At 46.3% G+C, this 21,211-nt stretch overlaps 1 protein-coding gene across 1 annotated transcript in view; it reads left to right on the plus strand.

The window, feature by feature from the left end:
- Positions 1-17,801, plus strand: part of CLEC19A (C-type lectin domain containing 19A) — a 246,174-nt gene extending 228,373 nt beyond the window's left edge. The window contains exons 4-5 of the mRNA XM_085628854.1: positions 9,402-9,534; positions 16,872-17,801. Coding sequence (XP_085484980.1) covers positions 9,402-9,534; positions 16,872-16,951 — 213 coding nt within the window. The 3' untranslated portion in view covers positions 16,952-17,801. The remainder of the gene's footprint in view (positions 1-9,401; positions 9,535-16,871) is intronic.
- Positions 17,802-21,211: the final 3,410 nt, after the last annotated feature.

Raw genomic sequence — 21,211 nt, forward strand, 5'->3', positions numbered from 1 at the left:
TTGAGGTCGGTGGGGTCCGCTGATGGTTTCTTCAGTAGGGCGCTGAGTTCGGCGTGCTTCCAGCTCTCTGGGAAGGTGGCGGTGTCGAAGGAGGCGTTGATGATGTCCCGCAGGTGGGGTGCGATGACGGAGTCGGCTTTGTTGAAGATGTGGTGAGGGCAGGGGTCGGTTGGAGATTCTGAGTGGATGGAGTTCATCGTGCGGATGGTGTCTTCGGTGTTGACTGGGGTCCAGGCACGGAGCGTGGTGGTGGGGGGCGTTGTTCCGGTCGTAGGGTGCGTTGGCTGTGTGCTGAAACTGTTGTGTATGTCTGCGATCTTGCTGTGGAAGAACGAGGCGAGCGAGTTGCAGAGGTCTTGCGAGGGCGTGATGTCGTTGTTTCCGGCGCTGGGGTTCGAGAGCTCTTTGACGATGTTGAAGAGTACCTTGCTGTTGCGGGCGTTGTTGTCCAGTCGTTCCTTGAATGCGGATTTCTTGGTGGCGTGGATCAGCTGGTGATGTCTTCGAGTGGCGAGCTTGAGGGTGGTCATGTTGTCTGTAGTTGGGTCTCTGCGCCAGGCTTTCTTGAGGGCCCGGCAGTTCTTCTTGGAGCTCTTGAGTTCGTCGGTGAACCAAGATGCTTTCTTGGTGCCGGGTCTGGCGGGGGGGGTCTTCAGTGGAGCGAGGTCGTCTGCGCAGTTGCTGATCCATTTCGTGAGGTTGTTGGCGGCTTGGTTGGGGTTCGCTGATCTGGTGGGGGGGTTCTGGCTCAGGGATGTGGTGAGCTGGTCGGCAGTGATCTTGTTCCAGCTTCTGCAGGGGACCAGTTGCGGGTGGTGGTGAGTCGTGGTCCTTCTGAAGCTGAAGTGGACGCAGCTGTGGTCTGTCCAGTGGAGTCCGGTGGCGTGGCTGAAGGAGATGTCCTTGCTGGAGGAGAAGACGGGGTCGAGCGTGTGGCCGGCGTAGTGGGTGGGGGTGGTCACCAGTTGCTTGAGTCCGAGGTTGGCGAGGTTGTCCAGCAGGGTGGTGGTGTTGCGGTCGTTGTGGTTCTCCAGGTGGAAGTTGAGGTCCCCGAGGAGGATGTAGTCAGCGGAGGGGAGGGCGTGCGGGCCGATGAAGTCGGTGATGTCTTCGCTGAATTGTGTGCGAGGTCCCGGGGGTCTGTAGATGAGGGTGCCTCTGAGGGTGGTCATGGGGTCGGTGTGGATCTGGAAGTGCAGGTGTTCGGCGGCTGTGAGGGTGTCTTCGGAGTTGGTCGTGATGCGGATGGTGTTCTTGTGGACGATGGCGATGCCTCCTCCATTCTGGTTGGTGCGGTCCCTCCGGGTGATCTTGTATCTGTCCGGGATGGCGATGGCGATGTCGGGTGCTGAGGAGGCGTTCATCCAGGTTTCCGTGAGGAAGGCGACGTCTGGGCATGTGGCGTCGAGCAGGTTCCAGAGTTCCACTGCGTGCCTGTGGACGGAGCGGGTGTTGAGCAGGATGCACTTCAGGTGCTTCAGGTGGTTGCTGTTGGTGCTTGGCTTGGCGGGTGCGGTACGGGTCCGGATGCAGGAGAACTTGCTGGATTGGCAGGTGAAGGGTCCGTGGGTGCATCTTGGGGTGGCTCTGCAGCAGCCGGGGCTCCGGCCGGTGTTGAGTGCGATGAGAGTGGCGGCATTGTAGGTCTTGCGGGTGGGCTGGCATCTGCGGGGGCCAGGGGGTCTGGCGCTGGGCGCGGGCCAGGCGCGGACGGGCGCAGACGGGCTTGCCTTAGGTGCGCCTTCGGTGCGCCAGCGGCTCGCCCGCTGCGCAGCCTCCATATGAGTGGGAGAGGGAGGGAGGAGCAGCTGGGAGGTGGGAGCGGGGCGGCCAATAGGGTGCGAGGGGGCGGAGCTATGGGACGCGGCGGCCAATAGGGTGCAAGGGGGGCAGAGCTACGGGACGCGGCGGCGGGAAACGGGCGGCGAGGGGGAGACGCGGGGAAAGACAGAAGAAAAAAGGGACACAATCTGGGCACCAAAGGAGAGGGGGACAATCAAGGCAGCGAAATACACAGGTACAGTGGGGGAGAATCACTCACTCGTGGGTACAGAAGAGAAGGAGGGCACAGTCACTCTAACGCAGGCAGACACAATGCAGCAGCGGTCAGTGGTCACACAGGGGGCTGCGTGGCAGTGAGGGGAGCGACCTGCCTGGTAAACAGGGTCAGAGGTCGCTCTCTCTACCGCTGCGTGGCCTCCATATGAGTGGGAGAGGGAGGGAGGAGCAACTGGGAGGTGGGAGCGGGGCGGCCAATAGGGTGCGAGGGGGGCGGAGCTATGGGACGCGGCGGCCAATAGGGTGCGAGGGGGCGGAGCTACGGGACGCGGTGGCGGGAAACGGGCGGCGAGGGGGAGACGCGGGGGAAGACAGAAGAAAAAAGGGACACAATCTGGGCACCAAAGGAGAGGGGGACAATCAAGGCAGCAAAATACACAGTTACAGTGGGGGAGAATCACTCGTGGGTACAGAAGAGAAGGAGGGCACAGTCACTCTAACGCAGGCAGACACAATGCAGCAGCGGTCAGTGGTCACACAGGGAGCTGCGTGGCGGTGAGGGGAGCGACCTGCCTGGTAAACAGGGTCAGAGGTCGCTAATTTGCGATTCCTTATTTTGCAAGTAGGTTTCAACTCACCTACAATGCACTCGGCCAAATACCGGTCGGTAACGCAGAAATTCTGCGAATTTCTGCGTTACCGCTCGGTATTTGGCCACCTATATCTGGCCCTAAGTTGAAAATATTTGTATCTTGTATTTTTTCAGTGTCTTTGAAACTGTTGCTAAGAATAGCTGACAAGAAAGAGTTACATATAAATAGGTTCATGATATTGGCTTCATTATAACTTTCTACCATTTCCTGAAGGGGTATCTGAGCACCACCCTTCATCAACTAAAGCTGCTAGATGCTTTCCTGCTGTACATCCTGCTGACAGGGAGCATACAATTTGTATACTGTCTGCTGGTGGGCACCTTCCTTACCACCTATTACCGTACAATATATTGCCTCTCTCAACAATCAAGTCATAACACTTTTACGGAGTTCTCCAGTATTGAATCTTTCATAGATTCACATGCTTGTATCTTCCCCGTCGTCATGGTGGGAGTCTCACAGTAACAGAATGACCGCAGCAGTATAAGAAAAACTGCATAGCAAAATCCCATAGGGAATCATCTTATTTGGTAACCAAATCTCATCATTATGTGGTCCAAGACTCAGCCAATCGGCTGCTAGCCCTGCCCTCACACTCCCCAGCAGAGCCTTCCTGCCTCAGATTTCCAACCGCCTTCGTGTGAGGAGGAGTCTCCCTGAGCCTTGCTCAGTTTTGTTCCTATGTGAACTTTTGACCTCTGGTTCATCTAGAATTACCTTCTTCTGGCTGGTTTAAGGTATTGTGCTTCACCTTTTCTTGTTCAGTATGGCTGAAAGCTCTAAGAAGAGGCTTTTCAGGCCCTGCAGATCCTGTGGAAAGCCTAGATTGTTCTCTGAGGACCCACATAAGGACTGTTTATATTGCTTGCACCCAAAACATGTGCCTAAGGACTGTAAACATTGCAGAACCTTTTCTGCGAAGACCCTACGTGACGGGGAGGCACGTCTTCTGCTGTGGCTTCAGAAAAAGAAGGTCACTTCAGATTCTGACTCTGAGGAGGATTCTAAGTCTTCAAAGAAGAGAAAATCTTCAACTTCGGAAGATATTTCAGAGATGAAAAAGCAGAAGACAAAAGACAAAGGGGCCCCTGCGTCTTCATTACCTCATACTCCTCTTAAAAAATCTAAAGAGTCAAGAGAAGTTTCCTCAGCCCCGTCGACGAAAATTAGAGCGTCGCCGGCGATTATTGCTTTGAAACCGTCGACGACGACGTCGACGACGACTCCGTCGACGACCACCATATCGACGACGACTCCGTCGACGACCACCATATCGACGAAGACAGCGGCATCGACGAAAAGCCCGTTAACGATTCCGTCGACGGCCACATTACCTTCGTCGACGAAGACTTCGTCGTCGACAACTACGGTGTCGACGATAATGCAGCTTACTCCGTCGACGACAGTCCCGTCGACGGGAACTTTTAAATCGCCTAAGGTAAAGAAAATAACATTGAAGTATATGGCGTCGTCGACGGGCTCGTCGACGAAGCAGACTAAGTCTACGGATTTTACAACATGGACAAAAATTTCTCCGCTTCCGCCTTTAAATTTACTAGACTTACAGTCCGATGATGAGCAGTCTTCAGGAGTGGCTTATAGTCCTTCCCAACTTCGCATTAAGAGTCAGGAAACAGATGAGGAAGAATTTCATGAGGTGCAAGAAGTCTTCTCATTTCAGGATCATCCTCCGAGAGATTCACGGAGATATGAATCTTTTCAGGAGTCTTATGCCTACGAGGAAGAGGAAGAGCCTCAGCATACTTCTAGAGAGGACTCTATTTCCATGGCGGTGTGCTAGGTGACTGACTTACGCCTGATGATCAACGATTACTATCGGCGTTTCCCGGACGCAAACTCTCAAGCGCCACAGACGGTGGAGAAGCCGACGCAGGTACGACCACCTCACTCTTCTCCCAAAACTTCCACTCAGAAGATCCGATCTCCACCGATTATGACAATCAGAGATGACTTAGAAGACAGTGACGCCGATCAACTGGAAGAAAGAGAACTCCTTCAAGATAAGCAGGTTGACGATGAATGGGATCAATATAGTCTCCCAACTACGCCGTCGCCATCTCCAACACCTGCAAACTCTCCGCCGCAAGATATAGGAGGTTTCCATGACATCATGGAGAAAGCATCAAAGCGCTTTGATCTTCCCATTCCAGTTCAGGAAGCCGAATGTTTTCTTTATGACTTTAAAGAGGAGTCACGCAAGTCTATGCGATCCATTCCAATAATCGACCATATTTGGGAGGAAGGCTTGAAGATTATGAAGAACCCGGCTTCAGTGGCTGCTTCAGTTCCTCGAATAGACAAAAAATATAGAGCTCCGGAATCGTCTCCGGCCTGTTTGATTGGTCATCCTCGACCAGACTCTGTGGTGACACAGGCTGCCCAAAGAAACTCAAAAAATCCGGTTTCAACAACAATGGTTCCCCCGGACAAAGACGGAAGACGAATGGACGGCGCAGGGAAGCGCTTTGCAGTGATGGCAGCGTCTTCCATAAAGGCTTCTAATGCATTAGCCCTCATCAGCAGATTCAACCGGCAGATGTGGTGCGATATAGCTCCCTTACTCTCCCATCTTCCAGAAGATAAAAAAGAAGAAGCGGTTGCTATTCTACAGGATGGGGCTAGGGCAGCATCTGAATCCATCAACATCGCTATGGATTTGTCCTCAGTGGCTTTTCGACAAATGGCAGGTGCAGTAGCCCTGCGCAGACAAGGATGGTTGAAGGCCACCTCGTTCAGACCTGAGGTACAGGCCAAAATAGTGGACATGCCATTTGATGGAGAGAACCTGTTCGGAAAGCATGTCGATGAGGCCCTCCAAAGTATCAAAACGGACACAGATACAGCGCGGGCGCTGGGATCTCTGCAACAGGGCAGGTTTCAGTCCTTTCGGAGGAGAGGCTCCCGAGGACAATTTACACAACGATCCTCGTTCCAATTGAACAGATATCAGCCGTACCAGCAGCAGTGATCTCGCCAGTACTCGAGCAATCAACAATTTCGATCTTCCAATAACTATCACCAACAGTCCAGAGGAAGATCATCTACGAGAGGGAAGTCGCAGCAGTCCAATCGACGACAATGACTTCTCCAACACATCCGACACTTGTCCGAGAAGCAGCACCCATTACCTGACTTCATTTTACCCAGCTTGGCTGTCAATAACAACGGACAGATGGGTTTTAGATGTAATGCAACATGGCCATACTCTGGAATTTGTAGACAAGCCTCCAATTCAGCCTCCTATACACAGGAGGCAAGAACATCTATCAGCCCTCAAGGCAGAAGTGATAGCGTTATTACAAAAGGAGGCGATAGAAGAAGTTCCACGGCTTCAACGCGGGACAGGCTATTACTCGCATTTCTTTCTCATAAAAAAGAAAGACACATCAAAATGGAGACAGGTAATGGACCTGAGAGGTCTAAACAAATTAATTCAATTCAAAGTCTTACCTTTCGGACTAAAGTCTGCGACGAGAATATTTACAAAGTGCATGTCGCCAATTGCGGCCCACCTAAGACTACAAGGTCACGAGATTTTTCCTTATCTGGACGATTGGCTTATCAAAGGAAGTTCGTTCAGAGACACCCATCGCTCCCTTCACGTTTGCATGGAGCTTTTCGATCAGCTAGGTATCAGAGTCAACCTAGAGAAGTCCCATCTCAGACCAGCGCAGTCCATTCAATTTCTGGGTGCTCTAATCTGCACGGAGGAGGCCAAGGCTTACCCGTCAGAGGAGCGTATTCGAAAGATCATACGGTTGTCAACACAATTGCAAACAAAAAAGTCCGTTTCAGTAAGGATCTACAAGTCATTGATGGGAATGTTGTCCTCTTGTATTCCCCTACTCCCAAATTGCAGGTTCCGCATGAGGCCTATACAAGAACTGCTAGACGAGCAATGGCTTCAGTCGCAGGGATCCTTCGAGGATCGGATAGTAATCACTCCTCAGATCAGAGACGCCCTGTTATGGTGGAAGATCAGGGATCATTTAGCGGAAGGACTAACTTTCGAATCACAGGTCTACAATTTCGTGATGATGACGGATGCTTTTCTTCAGGGTTGGGGAGCGCATCTCCAGGAGCTCGAAATTCAAGGCCACTGGTCAAAGGCCGAAACGCAGCTCCACATCAACTTGCTAGAGCTGAGGGCCGTGTTCTTGGGACTCAAGGCTTTTCTACCCAGAATTCGCGGATCTACGGTTCTGGTGAAAACGGACAGCTCCACATCTATGTTTTACCTGCTAAAACAAGGGGGCACAAGGTCGAAACTTCTATCAAAGGAAGCACAAGACATTTGGAAATGCCTTCTAGCTCACAACATCTCGCTTCAGGTGCAACATGTTGCAGGAGTGGACAACACAAGAGCGGATATTCTGAGCAGATCTCCCGAAATCTCTCACGAGTGGAAGCACCTTTCCAGAGTTTTCAAGGTATGGGGCACGCCAAGGCTAGACTTATTCGCAGACCGCCACAATTCGAAATGCAAAAACTTTGCAAGCAGGTTTCCGCAGAAGGGATCGTGGGGCAATGCGCTACAGATGTGCTGGACAGGAATGTTTGCGTATGCCTTTCCCCCCTTTCCTCTAATACTGAAAGTCTTAAGGAAAATGAAATCAGAGCCCTGCCATCTGATTCTGATTGCACCAGCGTGGCCGAGACAAGCGTGGTTCTCCGAACTGATCAGCCTCTCAATGACACCCAGGATACAGTTCCCATTAGTGCAGGATCTGATAACGATGAACAACGGACAGATACTGCATCGAAATTTGAAATCGCTCAGCTTGTCAGCATGGAACCTCACGAGCATGAATTCCACCTGTTAAAGATCCCTCAGGACTGCAGAGACATTCTATCACGATCCCGGGCAGTCTCCACAAACAAAACATATGCGGCGAAATGGAAAAGGTTCTGTTAGTGGTGTGCATCTAACAACTTGCATCCATTTCGGGTCTCTTCTGATCAGATTCTCCCATATCTACTGACATTGGCAAAATCTGGACTCGCTCATATGTCCATAAAAGTACACCTAGCCACGATTTCAAGGTACACAAGAGTGCCTGATCAGCCCTCTCTTTGGTCTCAAAGAGTTATTAAAGAATTCCTCAGAGGGCTCTTCAGAATGTTCCCTCCTGTTCAAAGCCCAGTTGTTCCTTGGCAGCTGAATACAGTTCTTACACAGTTAATGAAACCGCCCTTCGAGCCAATCCATAAGGCGGAGTTACAATTTGTCTCATGGAAGACAGCGTTATTGTTAGCGCTCACATCGGCAAGAAGGGTCAGCGAGATTCAAGCGTTCTCGATTGCAGAACCATTCCTACAATTCAGGCAGGACAGAGTGATTCTCAGGACGAATCCCAAATTTATTCCTAAAGTCCCTTCCAGTTTTCACCTGAATGAACCAATAGTTTTGCCTACATTCTTTAAAGACCCGTCAACAGCGGCAGAAAGAGCATTGCACTCTTTAGACATTAAACGATGTCTCAAATTCTATATCGACAAGACCCAATCCTTCAGAAAGACAAATCAGCTTTTCGTAGCCTTTGCGGGCCCCAGGAAAGGGGTGGCACTTTCTAGATCTAGTATCTCAAGGTGGATATCGTCAGCAATATCCTTGTGTCATGTCAAAGCTGGAAAACCTTTGCAAACCAAAGTACGTGCGCACTCCACGAGGAAGATGGCAACTTCTACGGCCCTATTTGCAGGGGTGCCATTGCCAGACATTTGTAGAGCTGCGACATGGAAGAATGCGCACACCTTTACTAGACATTATTGTCTGGACGCAGCGTGGAGAAAGGATGCAGCAGTGGGACAAGCAGTTCTACGGCACCAATTTCATTAAGGTATTTATCATGGATTATAACGATGTAGGTATGTACATATATATGTATATTTACGCAAATTTTTCAAATACTGCAATCTATGTTAACATGCTATCCAAAAGAGCAGAGCCCACGTTTATTGGGGGTTCTAGCCTGGAAATGCAGTTTGGGATAAGTACTACTTACTATTCTGATACAAGCATGTGAATCTATGAAAGATTCAATACTGGAGAAAAAACTAGTTACTTACCTGTACACTATGGTTCTCCAGTATTATCTTTCATAGATTCACATGCGGCCCGCCCACCTCCTCATTTCTCAGGCAGAACCTCATTGTCTCTAAGTGTTTTTTAGTCTCGCACTCGGGGCTGGAAATCTGAGGCAGGAAGGCTCTGCTGGGGAGTGTGAGGGCAGAGATAGCAGCCGATTGGCTGAGTCTTGGACCACATAATGATGAGATTTGGTTACCAAATAAGATGATTCCCTATGGGATTTTGCTATGCAGTTTTTCTTATACTGCTGTGGTCATTCTGTTACCGTGAGACTCCCACCATGACGACGGGGAAGATACAAGCATGTGAATCTATGAAAGATAATACTGGAGAACCATAGTGTACAGGTAAGTAACTAGTTTTTTCCTTCAAATTAATTGCTCAACTGCTCAACAGGCTAAAAGTTAAAAATATATATATATTAATCACAAAGGTGAAACCTAATGCATTTACAAATGCTTGTTACTTCTGTGTGTGGTGAGTATATACATCGCAGTGCAAACATATTCCCAGGGCAGATCATTGCATGTGTGATGAGGTTTAGGAATTGTACATCTGGCCCTTAATGTACTAATGGCTGCTTTGGATAATGCATACCGTGAATTTCCCCTGTTTCACTACCCCATGCCTTTCTATAGGAAGGTCAGTTTGAATGGACAGATGGCACGCCACATGACTACGCATACTGGGATGGCAACCAGCCTGATGACAGCAGCCACACCATTGCAGAAGAAGAGGACTGCGTGCAGATATGGTACCGCTACAACAGTGGTAGGTCAACACATGGAGCACTGCTGCCTATTCAAAAGCACCTTCCTGCTGGGTACACAAAATGCCTCATTAATGTAGGCTCTGCAGCACCTGATATTTCTGTCACGACAATAATCCACCTGACCTTTTATGAAAGGCAGGCGCTGGATTTTCTCTCTGCTTAATATGGAGCGGTGCATCGTGCCTGCTTAGGTCTTTTATCTTTTCTCATTGTATCTCCACATCTCTTGCTCTTCAACTCGTGCTGCGTCATGGCAACGTGCTTTGGTAGGAAATGCATGCTGTTTATCGTTTCATTACTTTCTGACTTATTTTTTTCTTTACAATTGATTAGTCGTGTTCAGCTTCCCTAGCATTAACACAAGTTGCTGAGTTACTTATACAGATATAAATATATAAATATATATACAATCATGTACATATACATGTATGTATGTGTGTGGGTATATATATATATTAAAAAAATACAGTTAACAACTGAGTTGTGGATCTGGCTCAAAAGTGCAGAGCTACTAAACTTCGGCAGTTATAGACAATACACACCTCACACACCACAACTTTGGCTGATCGCTTCCCTGATAACGTGAGCATGGTGGATACCATGTCTTATGCAGTAGCAGCTGCTACAGTGCAGTAGAGGTGGGCAGGGAGGGAAGGGGGAGGTGGGGGGAAAAACCGGTAAAATCCACTTACCTGCAACCCGACTCCTCTCCTCAGTTCGACGTCCGACGTAGGAAACCAGGAAACAAGAAGCCCACAGGTTTCCAGAATCCCCTATCCAATCACGACACTGCTGTCCCCAGCATGTCCATTAAGAACAATGGGGTCACCCTTTATCCCTCGGAACCTGGGTGCATAATTATAAATGGTTCCGTTGGGTAAGCACTATGAGGTGCTTGTTCAGAACCAAAACATTCCTTCATAATCACTGTTGAATAGTACTAGACAGTCATGAATGTACCACACCTACAACAATTTATCAAAAATATATAAAAGTATTCATTATATTGTTCTGGTTTTCTTGTTTTTTTTTAGTTTTTAGGCACTTTGCACAGAAAGTCAATATGAGCTGTCTAACGAAAAACAAAAACACATACATAGAAAATTAAATAGGTGAGTGTGGTGACATAAAGTGAAAAGCATGACCTTTCAAATTCATACATAAACAAAACAATATCAAAGACAGAGGTTCTCTGTCTTTTCCTGGTCTTTCACTCTAGCATCTATTATTTCCATAAATTATTCGCTATAGTGAGCCTGGACATGAGGTAGTTTTTTTTTTGTTTTTTTTTTTTCTTCTTTTTTTTCTCCTCATATGACCTCCGTAGCTATAGCAACCTCTCAGTCTGATCCACCCCTGCTGTGTATAACTTTGTGGTTTTAATCTCAGCTGATGTTCTTACAGGAACCACCCGCAGCACACATCTTGAGCTGACCAAGAGGTATAATCATTGGAGCTTATCCTGTAAACTAGACTGGTTTAATCAGGATCTAAGTCATCTAAAAAGTTCCAAAATAACACAGGGTCTGATCTTTCTCTGTATGCATTGACCTTCGAGTCTAAATCTCTATAGTATCTTACTGAGTTCCACCAAGCACTCCACGTTGGGGGCATCACCTGACGCCATAGTTTACAGATCTCTCTCCTAGCTAACAGAATCAGATCAAATACAAATTTATTCTGTAACCCCATGGGCCCCATGAAGCCTAACACCCCTTCCGGCATCAAAACAGTGCCAAATAAGATTAGAGTATGGCTTACCTTAACCTCGGAACCCAGAGCCTTGGAGAGTGTCTTACCCACATTTTCCCAGAATTCTTGGATCTTAGGACAGGAAGCAAACACATAGAAATCATCTGCCTTCTGGGCATAAGATAGTTTTCACGTCGACGTTTTGACCCTGTATTTGTGTGTTTGTAGTTACATCACGTAGGGTCTTCCTCAGGACAAAAGTGTACTAAAGACAGGCCTAGTTCAATTGGATTTCCAAAGGGAAAAGAAAATCCTCTGAGCCCAGACAGAGCTTGTCAGAAACACTCTTTAATCAACCGGGATCACCAATGTGCCTCCATCTGCGAATCAATAATGACCAACAGCTTAGTAAAAACTTGCAGCTATATACTCCTCTGGTCGCATACTTTGACCTCCAGGGGGTATATGTGAACCTTCAGTTAGTCCACCTCTCTCAATTCGTGTAGTTAGAGGATGTCCAAGTTCGTCCAAAAAAGGGAGCTACCAGCACCTCCTTCAAATCGCCGTTATCGAGCGCCACTCTCCTACTTCAAACTGTTTTTTCAGTGAATTTCAAAGGTTTTTTAAATTCTAATTTGTAACTATAACGTCCCTGAAACCTATGGTTTTTTCAGTGAATTTCATAGGTTTTTTAAATGCTTGTTTATAACTATAACGTAGTAATCGCGTTTGCAGAGTGGTGGAGAAAAGGGGCTGGGCTTCCGACCAGCGCTCAGGAATGCCGCTGTGTAGGACTTACAGGAGGTACCAGGAGGACTTCTTGGCACTCAAAGTCCCTCAGGAGTAAATTGGACTTCACCCCCCAACCAATAGTGTGCCAGGAGGTTCATTTGAGTGGTGGAGAAAGGGGGGCATGGCCTCTAAAGACGTCTTAGCAATCCCACTGTGTGGGACTTACTGGAGGTAACAAGAGTTGTAGTTGGCCCCCAAGGACATCCTTGGAGGCCATCTACCCCTCCTATTACATCCAGTAAGTCCCACACAGCAGATTGCTAAGTTCTCACAGCAGATCATGTCCCCTTTGCCCACCACTCTGCAAACGCGCTCCCTGGCACGCTCTTGGATAGGGATTGTAGTCCCGTTCATGGCTGGGGGTCCTTTAGGGGCTAAATAGCCTACCTTCTTACCTCCAGTAAGCCCCACACAGTGGGATTGCTGAGAGGTGGACACAGGCCACGCCCAATTCCTCCACCACTCTGCAAACACGCCTCCTGGCGCATTCTAAGTTGGATGATTAAGTCCACTATCCTCCTGAGGGTCCCTGGGGGCCAACTAGCCCTCCTGTTACCTTCATTAAGCCCCATACAGCTGGATTGCTAAGAGTGGTCTGAGGCCACGCCCCCTTTTAACACCACTCTTCAAACGCGCCTCCTGGCGCACTGCTGCTCGAGCGATGAAGTCCACTTGTGTCCTGAGGTCCTCAGGACACAAGAGGACCTCATCGCTCCGCCAGCAATGCGCCAAGAGGCTCGTTTGCAGAGTGGTGTAAAAAGGGGCATGGTCTCGGTCCATCTCTCAGCAATCTCACTGTGTGGGGCTTACTGGAGGTATCTGGTACCCAAAAGCAATTCTGCTTTGCTTCTTGTAAGCGAGAGCAGTCGCAGTGGCCAGTAGGTAGTTATAGATAGGACCAAAGTTCCCATAGGAAAATCATTTTTCGATTTGCAAATAACTTTGGTGCCTTTTGAAGAATCTTCACAACATTTTCACAAAACTTCCCCTTTTTAGTTCAGAGGCTGTGTTGAAAGTTTAGGGGTGATCTGTCAAGCGAGGGCTGGGAAAAACGGGGGGTATCTAAAAGTGTTTTCCCCATGTTATGACCATTTGGATTTTTTTTATTTTTTAACACAACTAAGACCCCAACCATTGAATGGAATTACACCAAATTTGACAGAAAGTTAGATGTTGGTCTATAACGTGTGCTTTTTGCGATTTGGTGTAAATCCGTTCAGTAGATATTTAAGTTTAAAATTATAGATATTTGGGAGCCCAACAGCCTACTGAGACCCTACTGAAATTTGATTGGCTGCCAACACTTCAACCAGGAAATGTTGGTAGCCATTTTGGGACTTGGCTTGAAGCTGAGTCCCACAAAAAAAGTTTTAAATAAAGAAAAGGGGGGCAGGTTAGAAATACCCTGACCCCCCAGATATGTAATTTGAGATGTCATGAGTGAGGTCATAAGCATTGCATTGCGGGGCTACCAGTTATAGTTAGCTCATTAACTATAACTGCTGAATTTCACTGGCTTTGTACGAGTGAAACCTGAGCTTCACTATAACATCCCTATAACCTTAGTTTCTGCAGTGAATATATATATATATACACACACACACACACACACACACACACACACACACACATATATACACACACACACATAATATATAAACACACACATATGCATGTATATATATTTTAATATGTGTATGGTCACCACTAGGTAGTTATAGTTAGGATTGCTTTTCCATTGACAAGGCGTTTTTTGGTTTGCTAATAAATTTGGAGCTGTTTGACAAATCTGCTCAAAACTTTGCAAAAAACTCTCTCCCTTGTGTCTTGAAAAAGCTAGACCTCTCTGAAGAGCTGTAATGATATCAAACAATGTGTCAGGGGTTGCTGTTATTCATTTCAGGTTGGTTTAAATGGTATTTTACCAATGCAAAGCTGTAATACTGTGCTTGGAGTGATAGAAGGCTTTTGTCATTTTACAGCTTGGCTTCGATGGCGCTGTGCTCCTCCCATACTTAAACACTTTGCTGTAGAAATGGCAAAAGACTTTGGGCCTGATTATGAGCTTGGTGGTCCATCGCACCACCAAACCCATGGTGGAGGTGCGGTGGAGGTTGGTGACCGCCACACCAGTGGTCAGACCGCTGTATTACGAGTACGGTGGTCGGATCATGAGTGGGCCGCCGCAGCCCCAGGGATCTGAGATCCTTGGCACTGGCACGTGGTCTTGAGGCAGCAAAATGCTTGGCGGTGCCACTGCGGCGCCGCCAAGCATATTACAAGTTTCCTCACTGAAACCGCATTTGTTAGGATGGTGGTGAGGAAACAAAAGGGGCCCTACAGGGCCCCCCACTGCTTCATGGATCATCAGATGCATGCAGGGGCATGTGCATGCATGCCCAGTTATTGCACGGCATGTACTTAAAAGTCCATGCTATGCAGGAACTTGCTCTAGCGTTCCCATTGCGGTGCCTTTTTGAAAGGCACCGCTGTGGGAAACGTCAACGAACCGCCCACCAGACTATGAGGAAACTTGTAATCTGGCAGGAGTTTGGTGGTGTGGGAGCAGGGCTAAAGTTCTCCTGCCCTCTTTTTTCCAGCACCTACTTTTGCCTGTCCTATCAACATAGCCCACCAGGAGCACTTGAATCCAGTCCTGACATTTCTGGCTGACACATAAGCAGCCACAGTGTGAATCTTGTATGTTAGTCTTTTGTCTGGGATTCGAAAAGTCTTTATTTATGAATCATTTTTTAGAGTGTCCTAAGCCTGATTAAGAGTCAAAATATTGAACACTTTCATTCAAAACAGCTACAGTCTAATTGTTAATATGAATGTATGTCATTTAGAAATGTAATGCTTAGGCATAAATAGAAAAGATAACTAGACACCAAAAGAATCTACCTGTTGAAAGTGAAATGTATTTTCTGTTTTAGATGAGTAATCTAAATACTGTTATTGATATCTGCAGAAAACGTAAACTATTTCTTTGTGAAATGTAGGAGGTCATTTATTGATCTCCAACTAGTTGACAGGGTACCCCGGATGCTATTTCATCTCTAAGGGCCTGATTACAAGTTCCCCCATATCATATGCATAATAATTACAACTGATAAAGTTCGACAGTGAGGTGTTGGGAATTTTTCATGTTTGATACCTTTTGCCTAGTCCTAGCTCTGGCCTGAAAATGGGACATAGTATATGGAGTTTCGAGCTTACTGATCCAAAATGAGCATGCTCTGGAAGTTGACTGATGTGTTACATGTGTTAAATTCAAGCAGGTTTGGCCTCCAAAGTTTAACAGGTGTTATGGCCTTTATCACATCCAGTAATTATTAGATGTGATAAACATCCACCACTTATAAGTGCAATCCCTGAGCAAAGGATTGCAGTTTAAAAGGGCACTCACTCACATTCAGAACCCTAAAAGTCTCAAAACAGAACTGTATGATTAATCATGTCTATAAATAGGTAAAATGACTCAACATAAAATCTTAATAAGTCGAGTCAGGATAATATAGAGACAGGATGGATTCGCCTTTTATTCGTTCTAGCATTTTCCCAGGGGGCTGGAGTTGTTGGAGACGGATTTTTGACCTTCGAGGGATGCTAACTCTGTCTCCAGCTCCCCAGAGTTTATGGCAGTAGGCAGAGAAAGAGAGAGAGAGAGAGAGAGAGAGAGAGAGAGACAGAGAGAGAGAGAGAAGAGAGAAATTGGAAAGAAAGAGACAGTACAGATTGAAACAGCAAGGGAGCTGCGACTAATTTGAACTTTTTTGCCAGGTCTGCTTTTGATTCCTAGTCCAGTCCTATATAGAGACATCTCACGTCATCTCTTCTAGACACCAAATTGAATACAAATTAAAACATTGGAATGTTGAGAGCTCCATTGAAGATAATGAAGTGGCTCAGGGCTTCTAATGGCCGGTATAATCCCGGAGCTCCCGCAATCCAATGTTATTCACAGCTGTTGCTGTGAACAAAGGTCTCAGGAAGCCTGAGGGGAATTTAACCCCCTCGGGTTCCGTGAGGCCTTTGTTTTATAAATGAGCTGGCCTTTAATGGCCGGTAGAGCCCACTACGGAGGTCTCTATGGCTATACTAGAGCATTGGAATGTTGGGAGCTCCAATGAAGACAATGAACTGGCTCAGGGCTAATAATGGCTGGTATAAGACTACTGCTCCGACATTCCAAAGCTTGTCTTTCTGTATCTCCAATTTTAATTTAGAAACTTCTGCCCTCAGTGAGTGGAATGTTCTAAAAGCCTTATAGCCCTTCTGCTTCAGGCTGTACAGGTTGTTAAAGGCATGTGGCTCTGGCATATAACTGGGGTTCAGGGCATTTACCAGCCAGTATCGGTCTCAGCAGTGGGCTATAAGGCTCTATTAACACATTGGAATGTGGAGCACTCCGTTGAATACAATGGAGTGCTTCAGGCTTCTACGGGCTGGTTGAAGCCAGCAGAGAAACATTCCAATGTTTTTGTTCACAGCTGCTACTGTGAACAAAGGCCTCTCAGAGCCTGAGGTGATTTAAACCCAATCGGGCTCCGAGATGCCTTTGTTGTTAGTAATTAGAACATTCTGACCCCTTGGGTCGGAATGTTCTAATAGCCTTAGAGTCCTCCTAGCAGGCTCTACTGGCCATTAAAGGCCCGCTCCCTTGTTAAAGGCCCAAGCCGAATGCTGGATCAGGCCTTTAATGGCCAGTAGAGCCCACTAGGTCGGACTCTAAGGCTACATGATGTGAGAGAAGTAGACTCATTTCTGACAATGCATTTGACATACTTGGTTGTTCTTTGACCACATATATTCTGAAGAATAACATATTTTTCCATTTTTTTTCTACTAGCGTTACGATCTTGGAACGACAACAGCTGCAACCGGGCCTTCCCATTTGTCTGCAAGATTCCATCTCTGGCTGTCAGTTAGCCAATCTCCTGGAAACCTTAGTAACATTTTGTATGCAATGGAACTAAATGAACCTGACCAGGTGCACTCTAACTTCTAATCACCATGTGGAGGTCACATACATGATTGTAAGAACATATGAGTTTAACAAGGCTGAGGTTCCATGGTTGTTGCAGCAGCTGTAAAGTATTTTCTACTACACGGTAAACAACAATCATTTTATACTTGTTCAACCGCAACAAATTGAATGTTTAAAAATGCTTCTCTAGGTCCAAATGTATCAGCAATCTGAGTGTCAGTCGTGAATGGCTTCGTCCATGTTCTTTGTCATGGACACAAATAACCCCAATAAAAAGTAAGATCACCCCTGTCGAATGCATTGGAGCCATGCCCCATACTGGTGTATGAAAGTTTGCAAAAGCTCATGTCACAACAAAAAATAATAATGACTTGGCTTTTCCAATTGGTCCTGGACCAAGGTCATGGTGGGCAGGAAGGATGGTACAACGTTTTTTTTAATTTTTATTATGGGTAGGAACGACTATTTTAGCTGCTTGTTGTGGTAGTGACTGTTGGGTTGCTGGTTTTCGTTGCTTTGCTTCCGAGCGCGAGGACACGCCTTGGGGTGTAACCATGCGCTTTACAAATTAGATTATTATTATTACTTGTTTTCAATATAGCGATTCATAGCACAATTCTGCTGCTTCTAAGCACTGTAAACATAATAAAAGGTCAAACCCAATTGCTGAAAAACACTTCTGTCTTATATCAGGTGACTTTTTGGTGGTTTATATTTAATTATTTTTATGACTGCTGCTAAAATTGTTTTCTTCACAATAAAATACGGTGCTGTAAAAATGAAATATTGTGGTTATTTCTCAGGTCCAATATGGTTTACATGTTGTTAAACTTTTTGCAGAGGTTATAATGTTAGGTATCAAAATTCATTCAAGTATGTTCCAGCTTACTGATATGCAGTGAGGCATGTACAGGTTATCATGTTCCATCCTTCAAAAATCCAAAATTAACAGGAAAACATGTGAAGTTAGCTAATTTTCTGTATTTCTTTGGAATGATGTCCCTAGAACAACATCATTGTCGCTGCCTTTATGATTGCCATGGGCATACCACATATGAACACCTGTCTTAAATATCCTTGATATATAGGGGAAAGGCCTATGCTTCAGAGTTAGTGTTTGCATGAAGAAAGTTTGGCCCACCTTTGGGCCTTGTTTTCCTTCTTGACCAAGGTAAGGGCTGAATAACAGCCTTCTCCTTCAAAGTGGCTATATATGATCTTGAAAGTGTCTTCTGGCGGACAAACCTCTGGAAAACGTCCACGAATACAAATATCTGCTACGGGAATTTCCTCTGGTATGAATGGATACCTGAGTTCTACTCACAAAATGGAGGAACATTGTGGCCAAAGTTTATGTCTCACTGACATGCAGGGAGGCGTGAGGGACACTACTTACACCTCTGTAGAAGTGACCCTTTTCATGGGGGTCTTTCAAGGAGGAACATCACCAGACGGTTGTGCTTCCGTTACTCTAGGTTAGGCATATTTGTCCTCAGCTTTGTCTGCCAGTGTTACCTTTAAGCCAGCTGGGCACGCGATCAGAATGTACTCAGTTACTACCAGGGCTGTCGCCATTTCCAAAACTTAAATTTGTAGTTATCGAGGCCGTAGAGTGTAACACTACATCTGCAGTTACCTGGTGGGTGTACCATTTCCACTCAACAGGTCACACATGTGTGAACATGGCATCAAGCAGGCAGAGCACTGAAAACAGCATGTTGTCACTTGGGTATCTCCTGCCATTTGGCTGCCAACATAATAACATTGAAACTACATTGTCTTTGCCTGTTTTTGGTGTGTATTGTTTGCTGTAAATACAGATAATGCAACAACCTAGCATGATATATAGGTGCTTGCAACAGTGAGCCTATTAATAAGCATCAACGACCCCACACAGCACAAGCATCAATGGCCCTGCAACTGGGGTCAGTTACCCATAACATTACAAGGAATGCTTAGAAGATCTGATACGGAATCTTTTTTTTCCTGTAGATTAATAATTAGAACAAAAGGTATTCAAATGGGATCTTGTTGCAATGCATTGTATGCAATTACCAAGCAAAACCGATTTGATTAATGCATTTTGTATTTTGCTTTAATATATCCTACTGAGTTAGTGTTACCAGTTGACTCCTCATCACTTTATTTCAAGTCCTTAACTTTCAGCTAACAAATTAGGGCATTGTGGGTGTTGTAGTTGTGATTCAGGTCAATGAAATCAAATCGGATGAACACACTTAAATGCAATGATTTGTAAAAGTAAAGTTTTGCCACTGAATGGTTGCATTCAGGTGTTAGTTATGGAGTCATCTGGTAACCATATGGAAAGGAACCTCAATATAGTGGCAGGTAAAGAAATGAGACACTGATTTATTGCAATGTGCTTTATCTTAAATATAGTGCCATGGCAACCCAAAACCAAGCTCCCCCTTACTCAAGAATCAAGGCTCAAGTAGGGGGTGTGAGTATACCAACATCAGTATGAGGAACGCCCGCCATTTATCCAAAAGACAGTTTTGCGCTGAAATTGACTTTTTCAGAAATCTCTTAAAGATTGTAAAAACACGATAGACCTGTTTTAACCCGTTTGGAGTCACCAGACTTTGAGTGTCTAGAAACTCAAGGGATTGTGTTGTCGTACTTTAATATTCGGGACCGCGTAGGGGACAGGGCCCTACCCCTGTCTATCTTGGTATTAACAAACCGCAAATGGTAAATGCGGCATGTACGAGTGCTTTATATATCGTTCTAGCTATGAATGCACTGTGTACACGTCATTCTGCTTCACTACGCGGGTTCCATTTTGGAAGCAGTGGCCATCTTGTCGTTGCCCTCACATAGGCTATAATGGAGTAAATACGGGCCTCACAGTACATGGGCTTTCCCTCTGACTTCTCTGTGACCTGGGCAGCTGGCTCTGCTGCCCCAGGTCAAACCGGTCTCACGAGCTCCCCTTCCTCCGTCCACCTGTGATTAGCATCAGGGCTTGACCCGTCATAAAACCCTTTCATTCTATACAATCCCCCGGCTAATCTCTTCCACACCTGCTTGTTCCTGCTTTATGACTTGGTTCCCAAAACAGGAGATGCTCATGTTTATTGGGGGGTCTATTGACATCAAATGTGGGATCTGAACCTTACTGTGTAAATCATTGTGGGCTGGCCGAACTGGAATGTGGGATGGTCATCATGACTCTGCTTTTTCGTTTGTAATGTATACTTATAATGGCCATATCGTAAACCAAGGAATGTGTGCCTGGAGCATGATATTTTGTACTTAAGGAGAAGCCCGTTCCTATGATTTTCAGCAGTCTCCTGAGAACATACACGCTGTTGTACTTCTAGGATGCCTGTAATTGGTCTGCAGCCAATAAACGAATCTTTGACTTCACCCAGAAGACTCTGTGTTTCTGTAGGTCCGGAACAGGGTGAAACCCAGAAGTCATAGGGTGTGTGCCCCTGCACCGCTGGGACTAAAATACCCAGTACTTCAGTTTGGCGCCCAACTCGGGACGATTTCAGCGGTACCAGTCCAAGCCAGAGGTTCGTGAGGAGCTTCGTGTGGAAATTCCGGAGGAAAGCCGCCACTTCATCGACCCCTGCATGTCGACGTGGTCCGAAAGTCTTTTCTGCGAGGTTCTCCGCGTCCCGACGGCTACGAAGGACTGCTGCCCTGATTAATCGACCTGTTTTGGACCCTTGACGAGTTTTGAGAGAGCGAAACAATCGAGAGAGTCTTCTGGTGACGCCATCGATCAGCAACATTCAGTTAAGTATAAGTGGAGCGTCTCCTATTTGTTTTTGGTATCCTTCGGGATCGTTTGATTTGGTAATTAGGTACTTTGGAGTTTGCAAACGCCAAAGCCAGAGGACTCGTGTATTCACGAGAATATCGTAATCGATAATCCTTTGACGTTTGGATCTAGACTAGTGAGCAAAGATGCCTGGTTCTGGACTATTTGGTAGATTATTCTGTTTGGGTTGTGGAAAAGATTTCCAGCTAGAGGAATCATGTCCGGTTCCTCCGGTTGGAACTCCAACTTATGAGCTCTATGTAAAACATGGCGTAGGCCCCATTGCATATAACGAAGTATGGATCCACTACACTAGGAAAGACGGTGTTTTAAAATGGCCCCAAAATGGTAGTTTCGATACCGATATTTTAGATAATTTGGAAATTAAATTGTTTAAGAAGAAAGCCCG

The sequence above is a fragment of the Triturus cristatus genome, chromosome 10 (assembly GCF_964204655.1).
Source record: "Triturus cristatus chromosome 10, aTriCri1.1, whole genome shotgun sequence".
Lineage (NCBI taxonomy): Eukaryota > Metazoa > Chordata > Amphibia > Caudata > Salamandridae > Triturus > Triturus cristatus.